This window comes from Pteropus alecto, unplaced genomic scaffold, assembly GCF_000325575.1.
Source record: "Pteropus alecto unplaced genomic scaffold, ASM32557v1 scaffold50, whole genome shotgun sequence".
NCBI lineage: Eukaryota > Metazoa > Chordata > Mammalia > Chiroptera > Pteropodidae > Pteropus > Pteropus alecto.
In genome coordinates, this window is record NW_006431918.1 from 11,264,069 (window position 1) to 11,276,312 (window position 12,244).

At 45.6% G+C, this 12,244-nt stretch overlaps 1 protein-coding gene across 8 annotated transcripts in view; it reads left to right on the forward strand.

The window, feature by feature from the left end:
• The window catches only part of ZNF827 (zinc finger protein 827), a 150,049-nt gene extending 143,187 nt beyond the window's left edge, over nucleotides 1-6,862 (forward strand). Inside the window, exons 14-16 of one of the 8 annotated variants that reach the window (XR_001516371.2) lie at nucleotides 1,013-1,079; nucleotides 1,364-1,396; nucleotides 2,867-2,965. Coding sequence is in view for 4 of the 8 variants with exons in the window: in XM_015585086.2 (XP_015440572.1) it covers nucleotides 2,867-3,686 (820 nt within the window). In the remaining 4 variants the exon portion in view is untranslated. The other 7 variants (XM_015585089.2, XM_015585088.2, XM_025042943.1 and 4 more) reach the window with 7 other exon arrangements.
• Nucleotides 6,863-12,244: the final 5,382 nt, after the last annotated feature.

Consider the following 12,244-nt stretch of genomic DNA (forward strand, 5'->3'; position numbering starts at 1 on the left):
ACCAAGACCTTGACTGTTAGCATCATCATTAACCAATATTTCCAGAAGCCCTCTGGTCTGAAATAAGACCAATCAGTTATTATCAAAACACAGTGTGTCTGGCTTGATAATAGGTGCTAAAAGACAAAGAAGGAATAAAACCTAATTTCTACCCTCAGGAAGTTTATGTCCTAGCACGACCAGAATTTAATCTTCCCAGCAATTCTGGAATCAGGGTCCCTGTTCCCCAGGCATCATGGTCCAGGAAAAAGAAAGAAGCGTATGTCGTTGGGCACAGAGAGACACACAATTTTCAAGGCATAATTATTCATATTTAGCTGAAATGATCATGTAATTAAAAGAATGAAAAATTACATTTTACTTAATACAAGGGGGAAAAAAAATTTTGTTTTAAAAATTTTGTTTTTATCTTCGAAACTCACAACTTGCCAGAGGGAGGCATGACTCTCCTGAATGGGTATGGGATGGAGAGACCCAGAAGGGCCCTGGGAGTCAAGTGTTGGGGGCAGTTGTCCCTGCCTCCCCAGCTCCTGCCTGGTCAAGGGGACCCTCCTCAAAAACTCCCCCAAACAGAGGAGTCGGAGAGCAGCACCTACCTTTGAATTCTGTTTTGTGTCGGTCTTGGGGGCACCTGGGTGGGAGGGGGAAGGGAGGACTCGAGGGATGGGGGAGGGGTGGTTATAATTCAAGACAACCGGAAAATGGGACATGCCAAGCAAGAGCTTATTTGGGAATTTGGTTTTTTCCCACTGTCCCTTTCTAAATATTTGTGTACTCTTATTTAAAAAAAAAAAAAAACTGTGGTTGGACTAGGACTCATTGCCCTTCCCAGTAGCCCAGTCACAACCATTACCTCCACGGCCCGGCCAGTTGTGGCTCTGCCAGTTAGCCTTTCCTTGGGGACATGCCGAGTCCCATGCCTTCGAGCCACTGGGGAGAATGCACAGTGAACGCTGATGCTTTCGCGGTACAGACACTTCCCGTGCGGTGCTAACGGTCCCCTGTGTAATAGTTTATGTTCTAGGATGACCAAGTAGAAGAATACTTTGAAAAAATTGATAATGCCTTCTGGCTATACAGTGAGTCTTTGTTTTCGTTTTGTTTTGTTTTCCCTTTGCCATATCAGAGAATTAATTTGCCTGGGAGAGTATCCTTACGATAAATAAACGGGAACATGCAACACCCTTAGCACTTTCCCTGAGCAGCGGAAGAAAGATGGAGCTGTGGGTCACAGAAATGTCCTTAAAGTGAAACAGACTGCCAATGTCTAAATTGCTTTTCTGTGATGGAACTGCTTGTGCTCTATATCCTGTTCATAATGCAGATCGAATAAGATTATACTATTATTTTTCTTTTGCCGTAGCTCAGGACAGTGGTGAGTTTCAGACTCCTCTAGGTAAGGCCCAGCTTGGCGTAGGGGTTGTGTGTGCACCTGACCTGGGAATGGGCTTTTATTTCTCTCGTGTGCACTCTTCTGTGAGCTGAGGTTCAAAGGCTAACGGCGAGCTTGGCGCTGAGGAGCAGTGCACGGTGCACTTGGTTGTGTTGGGCTCTGCTGAACACCTCTCCAAACCCTCAGAGGACAATTCACTCCTGGGCCCTGCCCTGCAGGTGCCCGGCAAGAGCTGAGGCAGCCACTTTTGCATTTGCATTCTGTTTGTCAAGAGAGCAAACACGCTACAGCTATCATATCAGCCACTGACTCGAGCCTGGCGGCTTCTCAAAGTGCAGCTCAGCGCAGTTTGTAAACATGCCCCCACGGCTCCTCCCAGCCCCTGTGGACAGCCAGGAGGCTTGGGGGGAGCGTAGCCTCACTGCATAGGATGGAGAAACCAAGCCACGAGAGGCCCTGCCTTTGGCCCAGGGCATATCCAGCTAGAGCCCGGTAAGGAGACGGAGCTGGGACCAGAATCTGCCTACATTATGTGTAGGGACCAGTCCAGTAATGACACAGTGCCTGCCATGTGCTGAGTACTTATCAAGCACTGTACAGGATGCAGAAGAAATGTAAGATACGGTCCTGCCCGCTGAGAATTTATGATCCAGTTGGATTATTATGACCTCCACGATGTACTAATGTGCGAACAATGTCTTCAAGCTCCAGATAGCAGTTGTCACCCTCCCTCCTTATCCCCCACTAGTGGACGGGCTGGCGGGTGGGCATCCTTCTCCCATGCCCCCCGTGCCGGTCCTCCCCTCGCTGCCCTGGTGGAGAACCAGTGTGGTGAGAGATAGGTGCTGTGAGTGCAGATCTATGTATCCACACACACTCACACACACACCGAGACACACACAGGCCTCTCATCCTAACAACCTTTCATAAGCACGATTCTGACCCTACGACTTTCTGTTTGCTGGAGGTAGCTCTCCCCCTGTAAGCTGTTCTTTAAAACTCTTAGCCTTTCTGCGTGTGCTTGGTGTGGTGCATGAAACGTCGATTCTTTGTGTTGCTCCCATCCAGAGGGGAGGTTGTGAGGTTTAGACCTCTGCTATGTCCGGTTGGGCGTGGGGAGGGCTGCGAGGGGCTGGGCCGGGGCGGGGAGGGTGGAGGGGAGCGACAGCTAATTCCTTGCACTTTCTCTGCTCCCCTGCCTGAGGGTTGGTGTTCGTGGTTCCAGCCAGGAGAGCCAGAGTAGGCTGAGCGCACCCCATCACAGCTCCTCCATGGTGGGGACGGCTCTGTCAGCAGAGAGAGCCAAAGAGGGTCATCTCAGGCCCCGAGAGGCAGCAGGGCTGGGCTGGGCAGGGGCAGGCCAGGCCGCAGAGTTGGCAGGGTGGCGGAAGGGAAGGCCGGTGAGGAGGGCGGAAGCAGGGCCGCGGCAGCACCCGCCGGGCTCACCCTCCCTTTCACCGCTTCCCCCGGCAGGTGCCCGTTCTGCATTTATTCCACCAACCGCCCCGCTGCCATGGAGTGCCACCTCAAGACCCACTATAAGATGGAGTACAAGTGCCGGATCTGCCAGACGGTGAAGGCCAACCAGCTGGAGCTGGAGACGCACACCCGGGAGCATCGCCTCGGCAACCACTACAAATGCGACCAGTGCGGCTACCTGTCCAAGACCGCCAACAAGCTCATCGAGCACGTGCGCGTCCACACCGGGGAGCGGCCCTTCCACTGTGACCAGTGCAGCTACAGCTGCAAGCGCAAGGACAATCTCAACCTGCACAAGAAGCTGAAGCACGCCCCACGCCAGACCTTCAGCTGCGGAGAGTGCCTGTTCAAGACCACACATCCCTTCGTCTTCAGCCGCCACGTCAAGAAGCACCAGAGCGGGGACTGCCCCGAGGAGGACAGGAAGGGCTTGTGTCCAGTCCCCAAGGAACTAGCCGGCCCCGGGGCCCCGCTGCTCGTCGTCGGGAGCTCGCGGAATCTCTTGTCCCCCCTGTCAGTCATGTCCGCCTCCCAGGCTCTGCAGACCGTGGCCTTGTCCGCTGCCCACGGCAGCAGCTCGGAGCCCAACCTGGCACTCAAGGCTTTGGCCTTCAACGGCTCCCCTTTGCGCTTTGACAAGTACCGGAACTCGGATTTCGCCCATCTCATTCCCTTGACAATGTTGTACCCCAAGAACCACTTGGATCTCACATTCCACCCTCCCCGACCTCAGACTGCGCCTCCCAGCATCCCCTCCCCCAAACACTCCTTCCTCGCCTATCTCGGACTAAGAGAAACAGCAGAGACTGTCTGAGGGCAGCCACGCTGTGCACCAAAAACAGCGAGACAGAGACAAAACCCACGAAACTTAAACACAACCCCGGCAGGTGTACGTTGCTGCAAAACCCACAGACCCCCGTGGGTCTGAACCACGTGTACTGTATATCTTTAGTGAGGAATAGAGAATTGGCTCTGTGCGTATACCTATTGCATTGACCTGAAAGCTGCTTTATCCAATCTTCAGAGAGGTGACCTACTGCATACATCTACCTTGAGAGGCATGCCTCCCCGCCACCCACTCCGACTCTCAGCCCTTCTCCGTACTTTTATCTGAAAGGAATTTTGTCTTGTTCAGCCCTAAAGAGAGTGTCCTTAATAGCAATCAGCACTTGTAAGCTTATATACTGGTGCATTTTGTTTTCTGTCGGGTGAGTGGGGTGTGTGGGCGTTTGTGGATCCTGGACGAGAAAGCCGTGTGTCGCGTGCCATAACATTTCTATTGCACATTCTTTGTACTGGCTTCTTTAACAGCGATGAACATTCTTTCCCCTCCTGGGTTGTTCATCCACTGCAGTCTCTCCCCAAGCTCCTTCATCACCTTCCCCTCTCTCTTTTATGGCTACAGAGTGGTAGGGCCTGGTGCTTCGTCGATGAAGGGATGGTAGACATCACGGTGCTGCCTGAGATTTCTGACCGAGTGCTGGAGGCCTTGTGTTTGAATGTCCTCTGGTGATGGAGATGCGAGGCAGCAAGGGTCCCATCTGGAAGAAATATCTCGCAGCACTGCAGCCAACATCACAAAGCCTACGTGTGTTTTGTGTGTGTGTCCATACGTCTATAACATGTGGTACACACACAGTGCATCATTTTTCTAAGGGCAGATTATATATATATATGTATATGTGTATGTACGTACCTACATATATACATATGATGTATTAATTCAGTGGTTACCATTTGTTTGCAGGAAAAAAAGATAGTATGAGTGAAAAATTTTATGGTTGATAAATCCAGCCAAGGAGATTAAAAGGGGTTTGGATAAACTCTGGGTATAATAAATGCTCAGACTAAAAAAAAAGAAACGGCAGTTTTGCACAGTGCTTTGGTCTTGCACTAGTTTTTGTTTCTCATCTGCAAAAAAAAAAAAAAAAAAAAAGGAAAAATAAAAGGAAGAAAATGTTACCTTTTATATGGAACGAGTAGACTGTATGTTTGCAAATTCTGTCACAACCTCGTTGACATATAACCACCACCACCAAGGTGCTGTTTAGTCCCTCGGTTCGGTAGATTCCCCTGAGGAGTGTCTGTTGTGTTCGCAGGCTGTCTGGCTCTAGCGGTATTCTCCACCTTATTAATAATTCTGTATCACATTTTGTTAACACCTGGTAGATGTAACCTGCTAGGAGGCAAACTTTATACTTATGTAAAGCTCTTATTTTGTGGTCATTAAAATGGCAACTTATGTGCAGCACTTTATTGCAGCAAGAAGCAGATGTGGTTGATCGCATAGCCCTTTGCTAATCTTTGAAAGTAATGGGTGATTTAAAAAAAAAAAAAAAAGAAAAGGAAAAGAATCTTTGGCTGACGATGTTAATTACTCGTATTTTTAAGACAACAGAATTTCCAGTGTGAAACAGGCTGAAAGAGCAGGAAGAAATATGCTTTGTATAATAATGGGAAGTTTGGGATATAAAAGTTTATATATTATTTATCTATTGAAGAACTGGTGTACAGCAAGAATGCTTTCTTACTGCGTTGCTGTTTTCCATCATGCGTTATCCTAGAGTTGGGATTTTTTTTTTTTTCACCTGTTTCTGCAGGGGAAAATAAAAGCATCCCTAATTTTCTTCCTCTAGTCAGTTTGCTTCACTAAGACCCCCTTGAAATTGGTACAGTTCTACAGGAAGCCGTAAGACTGTGCTGTCTGCCCACACCGCGGTTCCCCACCGCACGCACCCGCCCTTCCTCCCCAGACCGAGAGTAAGTACGCTACGCCTCCCTTCGCCAGTCATCCAGCCCTGGCGAACCTGTTTACACTAAGGAGAAGTCCTGGGCCGGGGGGCAGGGAGGCCGCGCCAGCCAGGGTGAGAAGCTCCCACGCCCTTGGTCATTCTCCAGCAGACATTTGCTTTTGGCCATGTCTGAAATGTCATTGGACCTCATCATATCAATGTCTCAGTAAAAGACACTACAGATGGTTATGGGCAATACACTCCAAGAATGCTGGGCTAACGAGTGGGTTGGTTTTTTTTTTTTAAAAAAGTCATGTCTTTATTCCCATATAATGGAGAATGTGCCACTTGGCTAATAATGTGCTTTCAAACTTACGAGTTCAGTGCTGACAGTTAAGAGGGCCACGGCGATCCCACGGAGGCTGGCAGAGAAGGCGAATCACACGTAAGCACCGGCAGGTTAAAAACCTGAAGGGCGGCCCTGACGGGCGTACAGATTTCACAGCTGCTTGTGCAATATGAGGTCTTAGGCTGAAGCTTTCAAGATCGAGGGGGGTGTTGGAAGGAGACGTTTACTGCTCAAATGCCATGCATTCACTGCTTGCCACTGACCTTGTATTTGAATGACTTAGGTATGCTTAATGTAATTGGGCAACTTTTTTAGCACTTTGGAAAGAGTCATCAATCTTTCTGGTAAATTATAAAAGTTTTCTGAGTGAGAAAAGGTGTGTTTGGAGTTTGTTTGACTTTTTATATTATTATTATTGTTATTAATAAAGAGAAAAATCTACGGCATTTTTCAGACTCCACCGAGATAATATGTACCCTTGAATTTGGTTTGCAGTTTGATCCTCAGGGAAGGATGTATTCCATAGATATCCTTTCCATGTAAAACACTAACATCTTTGAGACATTCACCTGCCAACTAACTTCAATTCTGTTTTCACTATGCATTCTTCGACGAAAGCTAGCTTATTTTTCCATATAGTAATGCAGTTAGTGTTCTCAGCACTTTCTTTCTTCTATCCTTTTTTTTTAACCCCTCATATTATGTTCAGATGATCATACTGTCAAGGTTTGTGTACATTACTGAAAATTTGTATTGTATAAAGCTTTTTGCATTACAAGGCTGTACAGGGTCATTTTGACAGTAACTGGTATATTCCTTTGCATCTTATGTTGCATTGCCAATTTCTAGTGTATCCAGTTTGGAAGTATAATATACTCTAATTAAAAAAAAAAAAAAAGGTTGGCTATACTCTTGTTTCTTTTTCTTTCTTGGTTGCCATCCTTGACCACGTGTTAGTCTCAGGGTTTGGTTTGTCTTGCTTTGTTCTGATTTTTACTTTTCAGGTATTTTAAGTAAGTTTAAGAAATGCCCACTACTAGTTATAACTATTGCAAAATGCAAGTTTTGAACAGCCATGGTCATAATGCAACTGTTATCATCAAGTCGCCAATAGCCACTACACTTGAGAGCATCTCCATCATTCAGTACAGCTGCAGGCCAGCTCCTTCCTGAGGTTACTTAGTGACATTTAAAAGCATTCACCAGCTTTACCCTCACCTGCTTAAACATTATTGTATTGACCCCATAGCCAAAGAGTGGAGGGGTAGGGGCAGAGCAGATGAATAATTCCATTCATCTTAACAAACTTGGGCAATTATGAGATTTTAGGAGGAAAATGATGTTTTTGCAAGCTAAATAATAGTCTATCCAAATGCAAGTAATAGTTCACCATTTAAAGGAAGGTACCAGAGAAAGAGACGGAGGGAGGGAAGAAGGAAGAGAGAGAGAGAATGAAAAAGCACGCTAAGCTAAAACAATACTTTTTAAAGTTCTACCCGTTAAAGACCTTCCCCATAAATCTGTGATGGTAGATTAAAAATATATAAAGCAGCAAAAGAGAATGTTTTGCCTGGTTCACAATTGCATGCTTATAAATATAATGTCTTTTGCTCATTGCAAAAAATTATGAACCATTTCACTCTAACATTTAAAAAAATCAAATTTACTTTTTATAAAAATGAGATAATGTAAAAAAAAAAGCCACTTTGAAAACAACCAGTCACTAATCAGACACTATTTTCCCCTTCATTTTTTCATCCAATAGCTATTTTTTTAGGCGATTGAATCAAGTTCTCTCATTTGATTCGAATACCAAATTTGTTTTATGGTGGCTGATAGTCAGCGAAAATACTCAAATAAATCAGACTTCTTTGCTTTTTGCTAGCACTTCAGGCAGGAGTGGCTTCTCATTTTGTACACATATTTCTCTTTTCCTTGAGATTCCACATACCTACAAAACATTTTCCCTATGGATGAGAAAAGCCAGAAATATGAAAAAAAAATGATCATCAGTTTGGTGATCTTTTCCCCTGTTAATGGGCTTTCCAGCGACTTTGTGGAGCGGCTGGGGTCAGAGCCGCCCATGACAGAACAGACCCCAGGCTCTCCCATCTTCACCTGCATGTGGACCTGGGCACCTCCAAGCCAGTGATATGGCCTCTGCTTGAATTTAATCCAAGAGCACACATAAACTTTTACCCCTAAAAGTTTGCTAAATATATTTTAAGCTGCTAAATATATTTTAAGCTGAGACTCAAGGCTGTGTTTTCTATAATGTGCCTGCAGCTGATCGGCTCCATCTGGGGGCCCCAAAAAACTCCCTGACCATTTAACAGAGCGGCGGTGCTGGCCACAGGGGAGCAAGGAGAAATATCAGGGCGTGATGAGCACACACGTCTTTTCACCCACAGTCGGAAGCATCATATCAGAACTCTTGGCCTCCAAAGGTGGGTGTGGCGGGGGGGGGGGGGCGGATGTTGGGGATTGTGAAACGATTTGAAGAGGAAGGCACATCTCACTAGTTGCCAAAACAGAAATCAAGTCGCCACAGTGCTTTGAACCCATGGGGAAGGAGGAGGACTGAGAGGAGCTCAGAGCGCCCAAAGGGGTAGGGAAGGAAGGAAGGGGATGACAGCCCAGTGATTTCACCCAGGCTTCCAGAAGACGATGAAGATGAAACTGGAACCCTTCCCAACAGTGCCGTGGAACCTGTGCTCAAAGTCACAGGATAACCGAGGTGCCTGGGACTCCATTCTAAGGAGTCATCGACCACAAATATTCAAGGGACCCCGCCAACATTCTTACTTTTATCATTCTCTCAAAACAGAATGGTCCCACCCAAAAAGAGGTTTATTTTTGCAAAGAACTACAATTAACTAAGAAAGCAAATGCCCAGAAAGCAGGCCTCGGGGTAAATAAAGTGCAGTGACTCTGGGGACCAGGGGCCTTCTATCCCTGACCAGAGTCTGGAGGGTCTCGGGGTCAGCACACCTTCCTTCACAATCCTTTCCTGAGAGCCGATCTGTAAGAAGGAAAATGCAAATCCTCAAACTGGTAGGAGCTGCACAGGAGGAAGGAAATCCACTGCTATATCCTCTTGGGACTCCTTTTTGATAGAGCTAAGGTAAATGTTAGTTAAAACCAACTGTCGATGGAATTATAGATGTGGAGCAGAGAATCTACCTCAATTCACACTTCAAAATTATGTTCCCCTACATCAGGCCTACAGGTGGCTTTCTACCCTATTGAGTGAGAATATCTAGAATACAGACAATGTTTTCCAGCCGTGATGGACATGACCATGGAGTAAAAGCGCTCACTGAGTTTGAAACCTGGATTGGCAGCATCTTAAAAAAATAGAGGTTGAAACTAGAAGATTTCTAAGTACCTTTCCCACCTAACATGCAACATACAAATATACAGTTAAGTCCTCACTTAATGTTGTCGATAGGTTCTACGACTTAAAGTGACGTATAACAAAACCATCTCATCATAGGCTAATGGAAATGAGTTAGCCTATAGCATCACGTCAACGTTATAACGAAACGTCATTCCAGGACATGCTGTACTCTGATTCTATGATGCTTTCTAAATGGGCGAAAGTCCACCTTTTGAAGCAAAGTGGTCAGAAAGCAGAATCCTTGCAAAGCAGTCATAGCACAAATGACATGTCAACATTTTCAAGCCACACCACCCTTAAGGGAGAAAAAAAAAAAAAGCTAAAAATAGTTTTCCGCCCACTTCAGAGTTTGGGAGATCTAAAAATTTTCTCTTCTGATTAAACACTAAATCATCGTGCTTGGATTGTCCGCAGACATCTTGAGGGTGGCTTAAACATATTTTACCAGACGGTGGGTACTTAATTTGGTGAGATGAGTTAAGGAGTGGCCAGATGGGGAAGGAAAAGTTTTTCCCTGCCCATCTTGATCTCTCCAGCTCCACCCCCTCCTTTTCCCACCACCTGACTGCTTCCAACTTCTTCCAGGCTCCTGCAATTGTGATCCCTGAGAACTCTGCCCACCACGTTTCAAATGTTTTCTATAGAAGAGCAAAGAGTTTCTTTTAACAGATAATGAAAGACACTTTAGTTTTAACATAATGAAAGAATATACTAAAGATTCTTATTCCACACCTTGTTTAAAAAGACTCAGCCCAAGAACTCAAAGCACATAAAAGCTCCCAGCCAATTCCATTGAATAGAAACGCTCCACATGTTTGCAGAGACACACGGGAATAGCTGATCTGTCCCCATCATCAGACAAGTAAAACCAAGAGAGTATACACTGAGCCGGGGCCAGGGAGATTTGCCTAGCTGTCCCCTGGCCTGTAGGGTTCCACCCAAGCCATCCCAGAATGGTGTCTTTCCAGTCTTAAAGATTTCTAGATAAGAGATGCCATTTCTTGGTTTCAGTGTTCTCTACTTTTATTTTAACTGCAATTCCTAATGAGTAGTCCACAGACTTCTCAGTGTGTATTACAAAGGACCACTAAGGCCCCTGTCCCCTTATGTCCTGCTTCAAACAGAATATCTGTCAGAACATTCTCCATGCAATGGATTTGATCAGCATTTGTAGTCTCGGTCTATCTATCTCCCTATCTATCATCTGTCTATTTTCTGGGTTGCCCTAGAAAGCAGAACCGAGATTTATTTTGGAAACCAATTCCAAAAATAAAAGTGGGGAGCCAGAAAGAGTGAAGCAGGTAAAAAGGGAAAGTCAATTTCAGAGGGAACTAGCAAGCTAGTCATTGCTGTGACTTGGGATGTAATCCCTCTGGGTATCCTCATGAGGAGCTGTATAAATGGACCTCGGAATCCACAGCCCAAGGGGTAGAAGAAAGAAGGGGCCAGAGTGGCCCCCGAGAATGTGAATTCCCATGCACTTCCAGGTTTGCCCATGATTTAAAGTGACTGAGTGGTTTTTCACAGGCAGACAAAGAAGTGGCAAAGTAGCCAATGGTGCAGAAGGCAAGAGATGCTTGGGGAATCTAGGTGAGCTGCTGTCAATTACACCTGACTATAGCTGACTATTAAAGCAAAGGCTGGAGTAAGAAGGTACGTTTGTAAGATGCAGAAAAAAAAGGTTTCCAATAAAACTATCATATTTGGCATGAATGTCACCATCATTTTGCCTATAAACCGACATTGGCTGCACGTTCAACCTACTGGGTTAGCTCAAAGCTCTTCTCCTTTCCCCCAGTAGGAGTCAGGCAGAGCCGAAGACAGTTTGGGGTCAAGATGCTAAAGAATGGGAGAGGTGACACATGAGAAGCAGGTAAAGGCTCTCTCATCTATGCGGCAGAGTCTCTTTAGAGTCCTCCCTCCCTTGGGGTTTGCTTTCTCCAGTGGGATTGGGCTCTTTGAGGACTCCATTGAGAGGAAGCCATTTGACAAGGATGTGGGCTGCCTCCCACCTCAGAGAGCCCCCTTAACTTGCAAAAGCCAACGAGAGCCCAAATGAGGCCAGAGGAGAGGGGCCATGCTCCAGGCTCTGAGACCAGCCTCAAACCCAAGCAAATGCCTGTGGCTCTCATTGGTCCTGACTTACCACGAATGAGGGTCCAACAAAGGGGTTAGCAGCCAGGCCTCAGCTAGGAGTGAAAAGGCTACATTTGCCTGGCAATTTCTTTGTACATGTATGTCCCTCGGCAACCTGGGGTCACAGTGGTATCTGTCCTTATGGAAAACAGAGGATTGAAAAGTTGAACTATTCAGGATATAGGTTATCTGTTTCTTTCCATCTGTAGCCCACAACTAACAGTCCTTTTACTAATGGCAGATTGGGCGAAGCATGGACTGATGGACGGTTACATAGATACATCAAACATATACATACATACATATAGATATACACATACATACATATATATGTATATATACATATATAAATGCATAGAGTACATATATAATATAGATAGAAACATAATAAATATGTATTTGTGTGAGGGCATCCAGAAGGAAGGCCATGAATTCTATTATTCTGGGAATCACAATATTAAAAGATAATATTTTTCATTTTTCTTTTGTGTTGCTGCAAATAAATACGGGTCGATGAAAGAGTAACATATGAAAAGAATAAAGGGTCAAAGAAATCTCATTAATTGGAATATCCCCTTGCCCATATTTTCCACAATTAAATAAATGGGCACAGCTACGGGTCATCACCATACTATCAGTCAGGGGCCCGTCTCTTTATGGCATCAGACAACAGGCATACCAGCAGCAACAACTAAATATGCAGGAGTTGTGGTTACACAAAGAGGCCATATATCTTTTTAAATGGGCAGAATAAC